General features: G+C 42.1%; 1 protein-coding gene across 2 annotated transcripts in view; it reads left to right on the top strand.

The window, feature by feature from the left end:
* rabggta (Rab geranylgeranyltransferase subunit alpha) overlaps positions 1–18,538 on the top strand; it is a 31,656-nt gene extending 13,118 nt beyond the window's left edge. The window contains exons 7-17 of one of the 2 annotated variants that reach the window (XM_084307368.1): positions 2,467–2,550; positions 2,687–2,778; positions 3,217–3,312; positions 7,760–7,865; positions 8,651–8,702; positions 8,789–8,877; positions 11,876–11,964; positions 12,241–12,357; positions 12,486–12,599; positions 17,082–17,169; positions 17,765–18,538. In XM_084307368.1, the coding sequence (XP_084163494.1) occupies positions 2,467–2,550; positions 2,687–2,778; positions 3,217–3,312; positions 7,760–7,865; positions 8,651–8,702; positions 8,789–8,877; positions 11,876–11,964; positions 12,241–12,357; positions 12,486–12,599; positions 17,082–17,169; positions 17,765–17,913 (1,076 nt within the window). In that variant the 3' untranslated portion in view covers positions 17,914–18,538. The remainder of the gene's footprint in view (positions 1–2,466; positions 2,551–2,686; positions 2,779–3,216; positions 3,313–7,759; positions 7,866–8,650; positions 8,703–8,788; positions 8,878–11,875; positions 11,965–12,240; positions 12,358–12,485; positions 12,600–17,081; positions 17,170–17,764) is intronic. The other variant, XM_084307369.1, reaches the window with a different exon arrangement.
* Positions 18,539–20,061: the final 1,523 nt, after the last annotated feature.

A 20,061-nucleotide genomic window follows, 5' to 3' on the forward strand; every position in this document is an offset into this window, starting at 1 on the left:
GGGATGCGTGGCGGTGTTTGCAGGGCTATATCTATATTCTATATTATAGCTATGGATACAATACTATGGCTCATTTGACATCAACTATCCATCGTTCAATATGTGAAAAAGAATAAATTTTTTCATGTATATGTTCACGTGTTATACCGTGGTGAATATAAGTATAGTTTCAGAGTGATCCTGGCTAATTCCAGAAAATGGCGCTATGGAGCAATACGTGAATTTTACTAAAAGCTTTGGCGTTGCTCGCCTGGACACGCTACTATTTCCAAATCAAATGTATATAATAAATTGATGTCATATAGTTCTTAACTTCACTAGGAGGTACCCCAAAAAGAATATTCCAATTGTCTGATCACGATTTCCAGTATTGGTGTCCATCGTGTCGCCAACATAATCCACCACAACACATGCATCGGGGGCATTGGACGCGTTTCAATGTGATCGAGTGAACCGCTTGACCCCCCTGACCAAAAAAAACTGCGCCCAGAGTGAATTAAATGTAACACCGGGTGTGAAAAAAAGTTTCGAAGGGTGGGCAATACTGCCACCTAGCAGGATGCGGCCGGTATTGCACTCTAGCGATCTCAGAGTGATTCCCTATGGTAACCCCGAGGTCCGTGTGAGAGAAATGAATAAAAATATCGAATAAAAGAAATAACAATGAAAACCCGACTATACTCGGGTATGGCGCTGAATGGTTGGCGAGTTAACCCGACTATCCTCAGGTCTGGCGCTGATTGAGTTAAGTGATGTGTTTCTTTTTCAAATGTAGCCAAGAGTAAAGACCCTAACCCTATCAAAACAGCAGTCAAAGTGTATATTTTCAGCACTACGTTTGTTTTAGCAATGATTTTAAGTGTTCTAATCTCTGCGCATTGCATCGGAAATTGGATGATTTAGACGCGAGGACAGGAAGCACTCATGAAATCGTTGTAGTCATAAGAAAGAGGAGACCAGGGCTTTCGATGGGCATCTAAATCTAATAAAACTACACTACTCAGCTCACACCAGCCGCAGACAAAGGAAGGCAAAGTGTTTTCTTACAAATATTGACGTGAATGTCGTGTTTATATCTCACAGGGGGAACAAACCTCAACTTTATTGCCATAAAATACAACGTATATTGTTTCTTTACCTTTCTGTGAACGTCTATTAAAAAAACCCATCTCATGGGGCGGCTACGTGGCGTAGTGGGCAAGGCGCTCGCCACGAATTCGGAGACGCTGGGCTCGCCTGTTCGAGCCCAGCGCTCCACATTGCTTTCAGTTTAGCTGGTCGTTCATACTAATACACATTGGCCGTATTAGGGGGTGGGAAACTGATGGGTGGGGATCGGGCGTTGTGGACAGCGACTCCTACAGGTCGGTTGGTGCGCCTGCGCAGTAGAATCAGGAAGTGTCGGGGGCAGCGTGAGCCTCCCACGCGTTACTCCTCGCCACTGAGAGATCGAGCTGCGCAGATGAAAAGATGCGACTGCTGTTACCTCAAGTACCGGAGGGGACTTGTGCTATGTATGACTTAGTCCACATTGCAGCCGGCTTGTGGGAGGCAAGAAACAGCGTTCGTGACAGGGGAGGGTTGAATTGGATGATACGAAATTGGGATGGGAGAAAATATAGAAAATGGGAGAAAAAGTGGATAAAAAAAAAAACGCATCTCAATTCGGTGATTTTTGACGCAGCTGTCGCCATTATACAAAAGTAACTGTACTTACAGTGTAGATTTCATTCATGGTCTTTGCTGCCCTCTGTCCCGCGCCTGGTGGTACTACATCCAGATTTAACATTGGAATCCGACTGAGGAGATCTTGGCCGCTATTCTATATTCATATTTAATTTTGCATGTGTCCGGATGGCAAAATTCAGTACTGTATCTACAAAAAACCCTGTAAATGCCCTTTGTTAATTTGCTATAAGTGTTCTCAAGAAGTTGTTGAATGAGCTCAGTGGCATCTTTTCGCTTTTGATCAATGATAGCATGATATGAATGATAGATTCACCATCAAAGATAGAAAAAAAAAACTAGGCAAGGATAATAATTGATATTCTCCTTTTGGTTCATTACAATTTACTCAAGCATAGTAACAGACACAATATATCTGACACTGGGAATACATTCCCAGAGGTCCATAGATGTCCCTAGATACCAGGAACATGCAAATGGACCTTGTAGTTGTGGAGCAATCCTTCATTTACTTGGGTATGTACTTTTAGGCAAATCTTCAGAAAATATGGCTAGGGCTTAACGGGTTAACCGCTGTATTTTGTAGATGTGTAGTACTCAATAGAAACAGCCAGGGGGCAGTCTGACTCTGACATGTGAGAGTGTTGGTAAGCAAGTGAGAGATGATGTGTACAGGATATGTGTGGTAGCAGCTGTAAACTGTAAGATGCAATGTAATATTACAAGTGCATAACAATATCCCTTTGTTTGTTGATTTTATATATATAAATCTTTTTACAGAATATGAGCTCGTACAGAATGCATTCTTCACTGACCCCAATGACCAGAGTGCCTGGTTCTACTATCGCTGGCTGTTAGGCAGAGGTTTGTGTCTGTTGTCAGTGTGTGTGTGTGTGTGTGTGCGCGCCAATATTCATCTGCATGCAAATTTCTGCCGTACTTTGCTCTGTTCCATTGTCCGCTCCACCGTACCGTGAGCTCCTTTGCGATTCTCTCGCAGCTGAACGCGAGGAGATGATCAGCTGTGTCTACGTGAGCCGGGAGGACGAGAGAGTGGCCGTGGCGTTCTCCAGGCCCGTCAACGTGAGTAAAGTAATGTCCTCCTTCTTTATCCATTATCTATGCTCTTGACTGTGCCCTGTGTATTTCTTAAAACCACAATCCGTATTTAGTTTGACTGTATACATGCAGGGGTATATTCACATACAATCGTGGAAGAGTATGATTTATTTTTATTTGGAAAACACGCTGTTTTGGAACTTTTCATTGTTAATAGAAATACACACGGCGTAGGTCTGTTTTACTAAAAAAATTTAACATAAACCAACCGCTTATAGCCACAGAATATACCAAATACAATTTTAAAAACTCATATTTGCGTTTAAGGTTTGTCCTTGTATCAAGAGCTCCGTCAATCCGAATAATGAAAACATAGTCTCCCTAGAGAGAGAGAGAGAGAGAGAGAGAGAGAGAGAGAGAGAGAGAACACAGTACGTGTAACATCTGGATGGGTTCTCTCCCCTCCCTCAGGCGGAGTCTGTATGTCTGATGCTGGTGCTGGACGGTCTGCCACAGCGGCTGGAATGGAGGAGTGTCCACCCTGGCTTCAAAAACAGCCCTATCTGGGTATCCTTTCCTCTTTAGTCTGCCAGGAGGACCGCCAGGTTCTACCGCCAGGGGTGATGGAAATCACCAGGTTACCTCCCAATACCATGTCATCGTCATCACGACACTTTGGTCACGTTATAATATTGCTTTCCCTTTCAGTTTGCTTTTCCTTTTGCTCTCAGGGTCACCTATAACATCTTTCCCAGTTGCTTGTCTATGGCACAGTTCCAGACTTATACTTCATTACATCACAAGTTTGAGTTTTGGCACTCTAGTTTTTGTATTTGGGAGTTTTTCATGTTTACTAATATTTTTGTATCGTCTTAGACCACAGGAATAATGAATAATGACTTTTGAAAATGGGCGTAGTTCCCCTTTAATGGGCTGATAACAATGCTTGACTCCCAGTCCTTTCAGGTGTATGTGTGTTGTGTGTCTGGTGCTGGTGTATGGCAGCTGAAACGTCATTATTATGGTCTCATTAACTCTTGGTGCCACACACTTTCCCCATCTGTACCGCCTGGCGCCAGCGTTATTGACCATTTTAGCGATGTTTGCAGACCCATCGTGTGTTCTGTATTATAGCTATGGAGACAATAGTATGGCTCATTTGGCAGGCATTGTTCATAGTCCATTACTGACTAATTAGTTCATTTCTACACACTGTAGTTTGTTACACGCTAAACATCTGCCCTTTTCCAAAATAATCCAGTCTTTTTCCATAGATCGCGAGATATGACTCGTTATATGCAATAAGCCCAAATCGTTCTGGTTGATCGCCTGAAACCCCAAATACTCTCAAATAAAATATATACCATGTACATTATGTGCCTTCACAAAATCATCAAGGGGGGGGGGGGGGGGGGGGGGGGTTGTTTCAACTAGAAACTGCGACGTGTTTGTCGAGCATGTTTTACGTCCGGTAAAACACGACACTGTGATCGTTACAAAAACATGTTTCAGGTTTGGTAAAATAGACATAGAATATACCTTACCTTAGCCAGAAGGTATTCCAAAAAGAGGAGGAGGAGCCCTTGCAAAAAAGTTCAAAAGGTAGGCGATACTGTCATCTGGTGAGATTCGATCGTCATTGCAATTCCAACGTAGGCAGATGAGCCAGGGAGACCTAGAGGGCTCCGGCTGACTGTATAGAACAGGGATCAAAGGAAAAATATCAAAGGATCTAAAAACGATATTACGTTTTTGGCACTTAACGCTTGGCGGGGAAACGTGAGATATTAAGTTTTTGGCACCCAAAGAGTTAAATAGTACAGTCGTGATGACATGTTTTGATGCATTGATACAATATTGTGAGGGAAATTATTACAATACTACACTACTACACCCGCCCTATAGACCATCTATTCACATTGACTTTAACTCTTAAGCTGGTCTCTAAATAGGCTACTGTTTTAACATTCCATTAGCATCCATGGGTTCTGTCCATAGTATGTATAGGCATTTTTTTTCTTAGCATTGTTCTTTTTACAAATTCAACAAATACATTCACAATAATTGAACCCTTGCACTGAAGAACCATATAAGTCAATTTTGAAATTTGCTGTTGTGAAGCCCATGTATTTGCAGCTGTGAAGTTAATCTAAATCACTTGGATTGTGGATGTGATATATCACCATAAACGACTCAACCTCGACTGTCTTTAACTATGAGTGAACACAACACTCTAACTTACTGTATCATCTTTATATGATGAAGTTTGAAAACATTGTTCCTCTGAAAAATCAAAACTGACTTATATGGTTCTTCGTAACACAACTCTGCAGCTACATGCTCTAGGAAGGTGGGGGGCAACGTTTAGCTTTAATGTAGTCCATGAATGGACTCCATATTTTCTCACACTTATCTGAGGAGCCTCTTATTGTCAGTCTGAGTTCCTCAAGTTTGAGATGCTGTGTCACCTCTCAGTCCCCACTCAGAGGTGGGGAAGGAGGCTTCCAGTGAAGTAGCATCAACCACCTTGTGTTTAGTCATTCTTTTGACTGTCCTGATGAGCCCTCTGTGTGTCTATGGTATGTGTAATCAGTTGATGCACCACGACAAATCTTATCTCTGTATCCAGCAACTGGAAAATGCATTTTGTAGAAATGTCCTCGTTAGATTGTGGCACTTGGTTTAACACGTCTAGCAGCCGCAGCAGATATTTTGCATTGTCATTGATGCGTAGCATTCTCGCATAGACTGAAGTTACACAACATGCCCTAGGCGAGCTTGAGCCCTTGAGGCTGAGCCCTTTCTCTCTTGCCAAAAAGCCAATAGTGAAACAAGGTTCAGAATGTCAGTAACTTAAATACTTAGCTAACGTAGCCACAGTATAAACAAGGCTCAGAATGTCAGTCAAATGTAATGGTGTTTTCCTACGAGGAGCGTTCATACCGGGTAACACTGTGTCGACTTTGATGTCAACTTAATGCTTGTGGGGACGCCACTAAGGGGCAGAGCGGCTGAGTGAATGACTAAATGATCGGTGACTAAATTAATGACTGAGTTAGTGACATTGTCGGTCATAGAGGTGCTTCACATAAAAAAATTAACTATTGAGATCCAGAACTCTGCTGGCTCTGTGTTTTAATGATCTTGAGTCTCTGGGTAAAAGGATACATTTCAAATTTGGGTCCCAGACTGAACAATCTTAACACATTGGGCGGCAGAAACGCTTTACAGCATTATTGCCCGCCATGCGTTGTCTGCCAAGATCGCTGTACAGCGTTTTTTAGATCAATATTAAATTTTTTCGCCATGGCATTCATAATTCATCCAGCCAACCCCCGAGCGGGACCCTAGATGTGATTGCAACGGCTCAATACCGCCGCCTGGTGGATGGTCGGGCGAGTTACACTCTCGCAAAAACCGGAAGTGCCATCGGTGCATCGAGGAAATTCCTCCGGCAGTCACATCTCGCTACGGGACTCCTGACGGACACTATAGTACATATGGATCGCTTTCTAAACTTAATAATCGATATGATTTCGGCGTTTATTGCGCCATACAAACCGGAAATGGACCTAGGCGATCAGTGTCGAATAATTGGGATTCTTTCACCGCCAGTCTCATCGGCCCACGGTAAGGGGAATATAATGTTATTTTCAGCCCGATTGTTTATTCATTTCACTGCAAACCATCTGATCAATATATCACCCATACTACATAAAGCCGTTACTGATGATCAAGGAATTATAGACGACCCTCGCCCCCCCTTTCCTCCACGCATGATGAAGCATAATGTATACCGATCATATACATTTTCATTTTTAATATAGCGTGTATGGGAAAGAAACGGCAATCGATAATCTATCATATGCGTTTGGGCCTATAACTAGTGTTTTTGGAATTACAGCAGAAAAGATTAAAAACATACTTATATTCTCGAAGGTATTAACACAACAATGTATGAATGAAAAAGTATAACGTTCCCACATCCTGAACGATAGATAATCGATGTTGAATGGGCCATAGTAATGTCAATATAGCAATACAATTTTCAAAGTTATAGCCCTGCAAAGAAGGTAAACATCTCCATAGGCTTTTAACAGTGGCAGAGAGGGGTATGAGATGGGCACAACCCCCGGCGGTCAATGTGTTAAAGGACCATACCAGTCTAATTCAGACTTCTTGCCTGTCTTTATTTAAATGTAATAATTTTTTTAGCCTTTTCACTTTTTCTCTCATCCCCTAATTTAGTCAAAATGCCAATTTCCTCCCTGGTCGTTGCACTGCCCTACTGCTGGTCTGGGGAGGGTGTAGACTACCACTTGCCTCCTGATACACGTGGAGTCGCCAGCTGCTTCTTTTCACCTGACAGCTTGGAGTTTCACTGGGAGAGTGTAATGCGTGCAGAGGTTCAAACCCAGATCCCATACACTTTGTACACCTATGCACAAGGGCTGGGCAATTCATCAAGTTTAAATTTCAATTACAATTTTGTCTTCCCACGATCACGAAAACATGAAATTCGAGACAAAACGATTATTGTGCCCCATGCCATGTTGCTCTTATTTTGTCTTGTGTTGTAAATGCAGCGCACCCTTCCTTCACAGCGGAGCACTCCACTCCACCCCCCCCCCTCCCTCAAACAGTAGTTTCAGCTCGTGTTGAGAGGGAGGAGGAGCCACGGCACGTTATTTTGAAACGTATTTGGTAACTTGTAGAAGAGGACAGAAAGGCAGCCTTTGGTCAAGAAGAACAAATTCAGTCATCATCATGTGATGTTCTCAAATCAATAAATAATCGTGTTTAATATTTGTGAATTCAATATCAATCAACATAATCGTGATTATGATTTTTGCCATAATAAAAGCAGCCCTACTATGCACACAAAATGTGTTAAAGACAGACGATATCTGGAAATGGAGTTGGATTTCGACTGGTCTGGTCCTTCAAGGGGGCTTCCTCTGCACCAGTATGTCTTTACATGTTCATTGTGTTGTGAACCTTAACATAACCTCAGATCTGTGACTTTCCACCTGGGACTATTAGTGACATCACTAACGAACATAATCTGACTGTGCACTGGACTGAAAAACACACACACAGAGACTGTGCTCTTTATTCAGGTGACTAATAATGGTGTATATTTATTGTGTATTATTATTTATTAGTAATATTTTTAGAGCTCTCCTGATTACCATTATATGGCGTTTTTGTTGTTATGCTTCAATAGTAGGGGTGTAACGGTACACAAAAACCACGGTACGGTATGTACCTCGGTTTTGAAGTCTAGGTTCGGTATGGGTTTTGGGTACAGTGGGGGAAAGTTTGGCTTTCCATGTTCCACTCAGGGGTGATGTAGTGTGCAGTAACTAATTGTACTTGTAGGGCTGTCGATGAATATTCTATATTGAAATGAATAATCGACTTGTACATTTTTTTTTTTATAATAATAATTATATTAGATTGGGAAAAAAACAGCCCCCGGTGGGCGGTTGTTAGTGGTTAGCATACCGTTGTATTAGTTCGGTACACTACACAGCGGTTCGGTTCGGTACGGATACGTGTACTTTTACACCCCTATCAAAGTATCAATAGTAATCTGTGAATAATCGAAGCTTCGTTTTTCTGGTGCGCAACATTTCAATGTTCTTATGACTAAATCTGAGAAGAGCTGATTTTCAAAAAGGATGTTGCGTTGTTTGCTATTTGTTGTTATGCTGATGTAAGCTATTTTTGAAGTGGTAAAAAAAGAATTATATATATATTATGTATACAGTATATATATATATTTGTGTATGTGTATATACTGTCATGCACACAAAGTACCCAACCCTCATGGGTTTCTAACAGTATATGTACAGTATACATATATATACTTCTCTTATACCCTTCTCTTAACTGTGCTCAGGGCGGACTGAGAGTTGGTGCCGAGACTCTGCCACTGACCAGGAACTTTTCAGGTACTGTTTGTTCAATGAATGTACATTGTGGATTTATTTCCCCAAGAGATTAAATGGGAATCTTTGAATGCAATCTTTATCTGTAGGAGTGAACTTTCAGTGGAGAAGACCTCTGTCCTACAGTCTGAGCTGCAATCCTGCAACCAGCTGCAAGAGCTGGAGCCTCTGAATAAATGTAAGTTTATTACATTGATTACTTTTTTATTAACGGAACAACAATCCAAGCCGGCCATAGAATAAGACTCAAACAAAGAGTAACATCTTACTTACTTACTTAGGCCCATCGCTCCCAATGGAGCATAGGCCATCTACGACTTTTCTCCATCCAACACGGCTTTGGGCTGTCCTTTCTGCCTCCCCCCATGTAGTTCCTTGTCTCTTGAGCTCCGCCTCAGTGTCCCGCCTCCAGGTGTTCTTAGGCCGCCCTCTCTTCCGCTTCCCTTGGGGATTCCAAGTCAGGGCCTGGCGTGTAGTACTGGTAGCCGGTTTCCTCAAAGTGGCCTATCCATCCCCACTTTCGTCTCAGGATCTGCTTCTCCACTGGTTCCTGTCTTCCTTTCAGTAACATCTTACAGCTTCTTAAACCTGGCCCCTTGCCATTCCACCAACCACAAGGATAACTGGCACCCAACATTCGGCAACAAGAATTTGGAACCAACCCGACACAGGTCACACACTTTAAATTGGCTTCCAGCTCAAGGCTTATATAAAAAATAATTCCCACAACTGTCCCAAACTACAATGTCATTCATCAAATCAAATCAAATTTATTTGTAAGGCCCGACAACACACATTAATGTCCCCATGGGCTGGACACGTCTTCTTTAACCCTTTCACTGCCACATGACAGAAGGTTAACCGTCGGTTGTGTGATAGTAAAGGGTTAACCTTCTGTCGTGTGGCAGTGAAAGGGTTAACCGGCTCTCGTGTGACAGTGAAAGGGTTAACCTTCTGTGTATTGTTGCAGTGAAAGAGTTAACCGTTTTGGCAGTGCGGCAGTGAAAGGGTTAAACAAGTCAAGAAGAAACATCACAATAAATCAAGAACAAAACAAAAACACCATAAAGTCCAAAAAGTTTAAAACAAATGCAACACTACGCGAAGGTAAGGAAAAACTCACTAAAACCTAGCAATAGGAAAAAATACACCACAGGCAATGAGGAGGAGAGAAACCTTAGAAGGGCCGTTCAAGGGGGGATCTCCCTCCTTAGATGTTGGTGATAGTAGTGTTGCAATAAAACAGGCGAAACAGTTGGTAAGCATGCACTCATTAGTGTAATGAAACACAGATAAGTGCATGCAATAGCAACTGAACATTTTGAAAGATAAAAAATAGAGCTGATGGCGGATCTATTTGAGGCAAGGAAGGGGGTGGCGCAGAGAGGGTCGCATCCTCCTGGTCATCATCACGGGACGTCCAACACTCCGGTCATCACTACGAGACAGCCAGAGAGAAGAGGACAGGCGTTAGACAGTTCGTGTGATTGTGGCCTCTGTGGTGCACGTAGAACAGTCACTGCAATCTTGGCCAAGACCCCAAGACATCCACCACCTTGGTCAACACTACGAGACAACCACTCAGAGAGATGGGGGGGGGGGGGGTTAGAGACAGGGGTTAGAGAGTTCCCATGTTTGTAGTGGGCGGAGATGGAGCAATAAATACATTTGGTGAGCATATGCATACATGGTGACAGTAGAATCAAAGTATATAAGAAAATTGTCAAATTGAGTAATAGATGGAACTACTGCAAGTGTATATACAGGATGGGATACAAGACAATAGCTCAGGGCTGTATGCCCCGGGAGGCAGGAGAAGCCACTTAATTGGTCAGGGCAGAGCAGGTAAGGTTCAGCACTGCAGGCCCGACAGAAGGCGGTATGAAGCTGTTCCATGGGACCGGTTGAGACAGAGACGGAGGTTAAAAAAGTTCTCCCATGTCTGCAGAAAAGCAGACATGGTAGCAAATAGACATGCTAACTAACTAGACAGATTAATCTAAGGGTCAGTCCCAGACCAGGTGAGATTCATCCCTGAAGAAGAAGAACTGTCTTAAATCCACAAAAAGTTGAATTCAGTCTAAATCTGAATTTTCTTTATCATCCCAGGGAGATCAGGATGCCCTTAAAAGAGCACATCACTGATTTCATCCTAACGTGTTCTGTGTCTTGATTGCTCAAGGAATTCCTCTGGGTGATGTCAATGAGAGGAGAGCAGACTTCCAGCGAATTGCAGACACTATTTCCTAACTACAGTATGTTCAGCTGTAGTAGGCCCGAGGGAGGTTGATGAAACGGTTGAGGAAATAGCATCTGCAGTTCACTACAGGTCAGCTCTCCTCTCTGTGACCTCACCCGGAGGAATTTCTCGGGGGGTCGATGCGGCTGAGCTCATCACACGTCCTCCTCACAACAGAACAGGGTTGAAAATCCCTTTTATTTTCAAGCCCATTTGCTACAATAGCATAGTTAACATCAGCCTCTGCCTCTGGTCTATAAACGAAGACTGCTTCATCACTAAAGCCTGAAATGCCAAATCAAGTCTAAAGGCTTAATGCTGAATCCTTGTGGCTGCAGCTATGCATATATTAAAATAAAAAACATTGTTAATATACTTTTGTGAGCAGAGACATTCCTTTCTCATGCTGTTGAAACACACTCACTTCTGGTGGTGGAAGGTAACTAAATGTTTTTACTCTGATTTTGAGTACTATTTTCATTTCGGGGAACTTTGTACTTTTACTCCACTCCACTTCAAAGGAAACATTGTACTTTTTACTACATTTATCTGAAACCACCAGTTACTAGTTACTTTGAAGACATTTTCAATTTCAAGAGGACATAATCGGAGCAGCATAACTGGACCACGTACCACTTTAGCATAACCTTTAATCAAGAGCAGCATAACTGGACCACATACCACTTTAACATGACCTTTAGATGTCAATTGTTCGAGGACTGAACGCTCCCAAGCACTGCAATACACAAACATCATGTAGACATTCATACGTGCATACGTTTACTTTTCGATACTTAAGTAAATTCAATATCAAATACAAATACCTTTACTTGAGTAGAATTTTGAATGAAGGACGTTTACTTTTACCCAAGTACTATTTTGTCTGTGTATTTCTACTTTTACTCGAGTAAAGGAACTCTCTCCTCCTCCCTGGCAGGGTGTTTGCTGACCATCATCCTCCTCATGAGGGCACTAGACCCCTTGGGATATGAGAAGGAGACTCTCGCTCACTTCCAAACACTTAAAGTAAGTGCCAGCTGTTATGATTGACCACAAAGAGGGCACGGTTTGAGATGAGTCAATTAGATGTGAAGCACCTCGATGACTGGCTATGTCACTACTCACTCATTTTAATCAGTAATTCAGCAATTCACTCACACTTAGCCATTCTGCCCCTAGTGGTGTGTCACAGACATGGCACCTTTGTGCATCTTATCTATGACACTGTGTCCTTGTTGTTTTCTCATATATTTTAAGATTTCTTTCACTGGGTGATCTGTTTTCTTTCCTCATTCACTCCAGGAAGTGGATTCCATGCGCTCTGCGTATTACAGCGACCTCTGCAGTAAGTTTATGATTGAAAACACCATCCTCAAAATGGAGTATGCAGAGGTGCGCGTCTTCAGCATTTCCGATAAGGTTCGTTCACATAATACATTACGTAATTTGTAATTTTAGGTTTAGGAAATTTTGCTTTTATCTTGTCAACTTCACTATATTGAATCATGTCTAAACGTGTACGACTTTTCTCCTCTACTTTATGACAGAAACTGACAACTTTATGTCACCTGGACCAGCTGCTATTGGTTACCCATATTAATCTGTGCTCCAATCAACTGCAGCGGCTCCCTCCCCAGGTTGCCATGTTGCAGTGCCTGGAGGTAATGTTAACGTAAAACTGTGATTCAAATTAAATATTTCGTCAAATCAATTATATTTAATTTCTTATCATCATGGCTGAGAGATGGTAGCATGACAGCTCTTTTCTTACATATTGATCCCTTCACCAAAAATCAATGCTCATATATTTTGCACATAATCTCACACATATCCAAAAACTCTACCCTCTAACATTTTGCACACATTCATTTAGTTTGACAGTTATTGAAAGTAAATTAGTTTGAATATGGCCACCAGTGATGTCATCAGGGACATTGAATCCTTGTGTTGTGTTAATTACAGCTCAATAAAATTATGTTGATGAAAAATAGTAATACCTTGTCTTATAGGGACTGCTACCTGTAATTTCATTGAGTTCATTAACTCATTCTGCGCCATCGCTTAATGCGCGAGAGGGCGCTAGAACGCCGCCACTTTAATCAATGGGGGGACTGCGAGATTTGCGAGTGCTTAAAATATATCTTAAATTATAGCTAATACACCCGTCGATTATCAGTGAGTTGCTTCCAGTCAACATGTACAAACGGATTGTTTTTTCATCGGTACATTTCCGTTTTATACCGTTTTGAATATGAGTATAGTTTTGGTGATTCTTAGTAATTCCAGGAAAAGACGCGATAATAGCCCTTTAGTGGAATACACTAAACACGTTGTAATTTTTCGCCTGATTATCGAATCTTCCTGAAATAAACGCTAGATCATTATTATTATCCTTCCTTGTGCAAGAATGAAAAGAGCCCTGGACCGACTATAAAACCCGACTATCATCGGGTCTGGCGTCCAATGAGTTAACACAACACGGGGATTAACTGTCCCAGATGACATCACTGGTGGCCATATCCAAACTAATTTGCTAATTTACTTTCAGTGCCAGCCATTAGACGCAGCCCTCTGTAGCGACGCCACCGCTAGATAGATAGGGATCCGTCACCTTGTTTGTAGAGCTATAACTATATTCTATATTATAGCTATGGATACAATACTATGGCCCATTTGACATCACCTATCTATCGTTCAATATGTGAAAAAGAATAAATGTTTCCATCCATACGTTCCCGTGTTATACTGTGGTGAATATAAGTATGGTTTTAGAGCGGTCTAGGGTAATTCATGAAATGCTGAGTTATAGCCCTATACGCTAGAGCTGCCGCGATTACCGCATTACCGCGGTATCGCTGTTACATCACGGCCACCGCAGAGTAGGCTGAATACCGCGTCACCGCTGTTTTTTATAATAATAATAATAAATTATCCTCCTCTCGTTGGGCTTGCGGCTCTGCAGATATACCCTACTCATCTATCGAGGTTCCAAGCGACCCTATTGGGTACCAGAAAAGTCACGTGAAACATTGCAGACCACTGATTGGTCAGAAGAGAGACGCGTCACACGTTGTAGCGTCATGCAGTGTGTTACCACCAATCGGCAAGCGCGTGCCGCGTATTAGGTTTTTACTTCCTGAATGTCAGATCATCACAACACGGCTAATAACGTTAGCTTTAACTCTCCGCCGGAGTGGACTACGATCGCTCCTAAGGAGTACTAAACGAGACATAATGATTTTACTGTCTGCAACGAATGTTATAATAAAAGCCCTTCGTTCTATACACTTGTCTGATTGAAAACTTTATTAACAGACCGCAGAATGGGACAACTCGGCACGCTCTGAGCAAAGAAAGGAACTGAGATATGAATAGAGTATTGCTTGCCTTGCTATTGTCCGGTAAATACGCTGATGTTATTGAACGTATAACTATATAATGTTAATGCCACAAAACGAATGCCTTTATTATAAAGTAGTAACTTTATAGTAATAATAATAAGAAAGGGTCGGGGGGGTTAGGGGTAACCACCCCTGCCCGCGACACCGAGTGAACGGCGCACGACCAGAGGGGAAACGTCGAATCCGTGTTTCACTTTCAATAACTAATGCGTGCTTGCCGAATCCCAAACAATATTCATGCTGCAAAGTCATCCTCTAAAAATAGACATTTAGACTAGAGGCAGGCTATATGCTATAAAGAGTAGACTACTACTAAAAAAAAAAATGTATTCAAACTTTTTTTTTTAATTTTTTTGTGTGCATGCGGTAATAACCGCGGCGGTAGGAAATATTTTGCAAATGTGTGCGGTAAGGAAATAATCAATACCGCGGCAGCTCTACTATACGCCAATTCCACTATAGACGTTGCCATTTCTTACCTGTACACGCTATTATTTCTAAATCAGATCTATGTCATAGGTATTATGTTCCATCATGAATGCATGAAGGGGGGGGGGGGGGGGTCGTTTCTGATTATTTGACTGTCAGTAACGGCATTCGTATTGAACACTAAAAACGCTTATCAGCCCGATCGGTCTAAAAGCATTGCAGGATCAAGCAAAAATTTACGTCAGGTCGTTCTTACCTATGATCAGGAGTATTCCAAAAATAATATTCCAATTATTTGATCGCCATCTGGTACATCCAATGTCGATTTTGGTCCCCGGCATAATCCACCACAACATATGGATCGGGGATATTTGACACACGTTAATGGAACCGGGACAACAGTTCGCCTCGGCCGACAAGGAAAAATGAAACCCGAGACATTTGGCCGTCCCACAGGCGAAGATACAAGGTTACAAAGGGTGCTCGATACCGCCGTCTAGCGGGATGCGGCCGGTATTGCACCTTGGGGACCTCAGACTCATTCCCCATGGTAACAACAGGCAAAAAAAGGAAAAACTACCCAGAAACGACTTAACTTGTTTTTGCCACCCAAAGTGTTTAATAGGGAGGTAGTCTGACGTCACTTTAGGTCCACCCGTATAGGGATTTATCATTGGGAAAATGTATTATCAGCTATTGTAATAATTCTGCCTCATGAACATTGGCAAGCTTTCCATTTTTGCACATAATTAGTTCCCTTCTATCACTAACATTATTGTTTGCGCATTTTTGATTGAAATAAAATTATTTTTAACGTTTTTAATTTGTCGTTAATCCATTCTCTGCCACCACTTTGATCATCCTAAACCATTCTCTGCCAGTACTATAAGTCTATGGAGATGTTCACCTTCTTTGCAGGGCTATAACTTTTTAAATTGTATTGCTAAATTGACATTACTATGGCCCATTCAACATCTATTAGCTATCGTTCAGGATGTAGGAACGTTTTACTTTTTCATTCACACATTCATACGAGAATACAGTCTAGAGTATATACGGTATATGTTTTTATCGTTTTCTGCAGTATTTCCTAGATCGTGAGATATAGACATAAATGCATATGTTAGATTATCAAATGCTGTTTGATACCGATCAACGTTATATTAAAAATGTCAACTGTACATGTTCCTAAGCGTTATGACTGATCATCCGCGGGTGAACGGAGGGGGGGGGGGGTCGTTTATAATTCCGTGACCGACGTTAAATGATTTATGTAGTATGGGTGATATATAGATCAGAGCAGTTTGTATCGAAAATGATAAAGAAAAACGCTGAAACTCACGGCAGCTTCCTCGTAGCGATGGGCGATGAGAGTGGAGCCAACAGATCCCAGTTATGTGATGTGGATCGATGCCATCCAATTCCGGTTTGTATAATACTAATATACGCCCAAATCATGTGGATTATTGAGTTATGGCAACGGATCGATATCCACGGTGTGTGTCTTGAGTCCAGGGACGATAAACGAGTGCCCGGACGGAATAGTGAGATGCACCGGGAACCCAAGAGATCAACTTCCGGTTGCAACTCGCCGATCAGCCACCAGGTGGCGGTATTGAAGCGTTGCAGAGTTGTGATGGCTCCCGCAGCATATGACAAGGCTCCGTGGGTGAAATATGAATTCCATGATGAAAATATGAACTTGAAACACGCTGTACAGCGATATTGGCAGACGACACATGGCGGGCAATAACGCTGAACAGCGATTTTGGCGGGGAATGGGTTAAAGAAGAACTACACTTACCAGTAGAACGCCTGTCGTTCAGTGCTGTTGCCTAATACAGCCAGGAGTCTACGCTGTGGTGAGTCAGTCAGCGGCGCCAAAGTGAGTGTAGTTCCTCAGTGAACGAAAACATAAACGTTATTAATTAGCTAGTTTTACGATTAATTGCCAATTTGTTCATGTTGAGCTATAGATTGTGGATGAATACACACAGAAAGGTACACCATGCCAATGTTTATGCTTTATTTGTTTTAAACGAGACTATTTAGAAATGGGTCCATTGGAAATACATGGCAATTTCAAGGAGGGTGGACCGCGTGGGAAACACCAATGACGTAACCACTACACCTCCCTATACTATACTCTTAATAAACTAAATGCATGTGTGCAAAACTGTTTTGGATGTGTGTGAGATTATGTGCAAAATAAATCATTGTTTTTGGGTGAAGTGCTCCTTTTTAAAACAACAAAAGTCTGGTAAAATAATTTTCTTGGATCCTTTTCTCAAAATGACCGATTCCCACTTGCAGGTATTGGAGGCTGATAACAATGCCATAGAGAACTTGGAAGGCCTGTATCATCTTCCCAAACTGGAGGAAGTGTCCTTGAAGAACAACAGTATCCTTAAAGGGCCACCTCACCGATTATCAACCTCAGTCCTATCATTCTGTTATGAGGAGGGCATGTGATAATTGGACATAGAAAGTGTAATAATTTGACATCGCCCATAGGATTCAGGTAAAGAAATCTGACAAAAGAAAAGCCTTTTCATTTGCTGTGAATGTGACCTGAAATATTAAAGGCACAATGAGCAGCATTCCCCCCCCCCAAAAAATGATATATAAACTCGTCCAAACATAATCCCTCTCAATCATCATTTCAGTCCCACTAGAAGTGTGTGGTGGTGTCTTTATCTGCAGACACCCTTCACTCTGCCTGGATTTTCTCATTTTGCTTATGGGCGGTCCTTAATTTGTGTGTGCTTGTAAAAGTTATCTTTTCCCACCTAAACAGTTATAGGTTACATTCAAAATATGTTTCTGACGACATTTTAGGTGAGAAATGTTTTTTTGTTTGAAAGTTTGATCTGGATTTCATGAGCCAGGTGCTCCGCAGCCCCAACCTCGAATATGCTAATGTGACTCTTTGTGCCTTTAATATCCACAATCATCATATTCCAGATGTCGCCATTTTCATTAACCCCAATGTGCAGAAATATCAAAACTGGCTGACCTTCAACCTCTGGCTTCCTGCCCCAAGCTGACACGTCTTGATCTCCGTGGCAACCCTGTCACCCAGACCGCCAATATCCAATCGGAGTTAGGCGAGCTTCTACCCTCTGTGACCGACCTCCTGCTCTGATCAAGCACGTGGCAGGGATCTCTGCCATCAGCACTCATCTGTGTGTTTCTGTGTGTTTGTGAAAAACAAGCAGGTGTTTCCCAAGTGTCTTGTGACTCTTTGCCACTATTTATTCCACCTGTCTGGAGAATCTGAATCACACTGAACCCTAAAGTTTAGATTGGATGGTAACATTGGACCATCTGTTGGAAACCTCACTGGAACACCTTCACAAAAGTGCAATTGTACGCGTGTGGATGCATAGTTTGTGTGCCTGTGCACTCGTGTGAGTATATTTCTCTGTCACAATGTTTTGTGCAATTGTGTGAGTTAAGTCTGCCCCTTGATATGGGTGCGGTGTATAATGCAATACACAAACGCATGCTTAGAAACTCATAATGGAGTAAATCAACTACATGTCATGTATGGGCCGGTATTAGTGCAGGCATATCACTTCTAGTAAGCTTTATTCAGCCAATGTTAAAGGATGCAGTCAGAGAAAAGCTGAGAATTGTTTAAAGAAATAAGTTCTGATCAGAGCAATGCAATGTTCTCCTGTATTTAAAAAAAATAATACGTCTGTGCAAAACATTTACTATATGACCCTCTGTAATCATACACTGGTTACTGATCCACTAATAAAACAGAAAATGTGATGTCACTGCCTTCCAACATGTCCTCTTGTGTGGCGGGGGGGCGGGGGGTGATGTCCTGTTGCCAAAGGAAGTATATAAAATATTTGGGTTTTTTCCCTCTTTAGGAAACTCGCAGGTGTTGCCACAGCGAGAACGGGTATGTCGTCTGAACTCGATGCATGTGTTTTATTGCAATATTTCCTCTGTGTACAGTAGTTTCCAGTTCCTAACGCATTATTTTAGTGTAGAAACATGAATGGTGCCACCAGTGATTTGCAATTGAAACCGCTGTCCTGTTGTAATTACATACATACAGCTGGTTAAGGACCGGGGGAGTTCTGTCCTTGAAGCGTTTGCAATGGAAAAGTCACTACAGCAGACAGTGACATCAAGGTGTGCGTTGGAACTGGAGACTAACCTGAGTTTGCAACATCGCCGTCTCTGGATCTCATACAGGTGTCGACTTTTGACACCTGTTTGGTGATGACCTCCTGGCAAGAGTGGAAGTGTCTCCAAAGAAAAAGCAGTATTGGTTGATTTGTCCTATATATATATAATAATAATAAACTGGACTTTTGAAGAAGTCTATTCATCATGCAGTGACACACACATGCAATTTATTTTTTTGGGTCGCCGATGAAATTGAGTGCGCTGACCCATCCCGTCATCCTTCCCCCCAAGGGCAGCCGGGAGCAGATAAAGGCTGCGCCCCGGGGACCAATCCAAGTGCTCCTGTCCGTCTTCGTCAGGGACGCAACAGCATTAGCGATCTGTTGTGCATGTTTTTCCATTGGGTTTTTATCTTGTTGGGAGGGGAAACCCTTGCGAGCACGGGGAGAACATGCAAACTCCACACAGAAAGGCCCGGGAGATCCCCCACCTGGGTACCTGGCAACGAGGAAACCTGGTCCCCAAGCGGGAATCGAACCCTGGACCTTCTAGCTGTGAGGCGACAGCGTTAACCACTACACCACCGTGCTACCTTTATAGGAGAGTTAAGTGGCATCAGTCGTCCCGTTTGCTGTTTGATTTTTTTTTTTTTTTTTCAATCACCATTATGTTTGTTCTTTCTGGACCTGATGCCAAATTACAGTAGAAACCTTCTCAAATAATCAAAGGAGAGACAATAGGGGGAGGGGCTTTCGATTAGATTAAAATGTATTGTCATACAGCACAAGTACAGTACAACGAAAAGAAGTTTGGCATCCAACCAGAGTGTAAATGTACCAGTAAAGTGCAACAGAAATATACAATGTCATTAGACTGGGTATAAAATATACAAATTAGTACTGAATATGTACATGGTTGTAATATATGTACAGTGATACAGGTGTAATGACAGAATGGTAGTCATACTGGCCAGCAGCCTAGCTAGTAAGAGTAGGATATGTACAGATATAGTATCTAGACTATCTACAGATGTGTAAAAGGTCTAATATAGAATATAAATACATTTTATTTTACCTTTATTTTACCAGGTAGTCACTTGAGATCAAAGATCTCTTTTTCGAGCAAGACATGAATATGTGGTATA

This window comes from Notolepis coatsorum (genome assembly GCF_963971535.1).
Source record: "Notolepis coatsorum genome assembly, chromosome: 2".
NCBI classification, from domain to species: Eukaryota; Metazoa; Chordata; class Actinopteri; order Aulopiformes; family Paralepididae; genus Notolepis; species Notolepis coatsorum.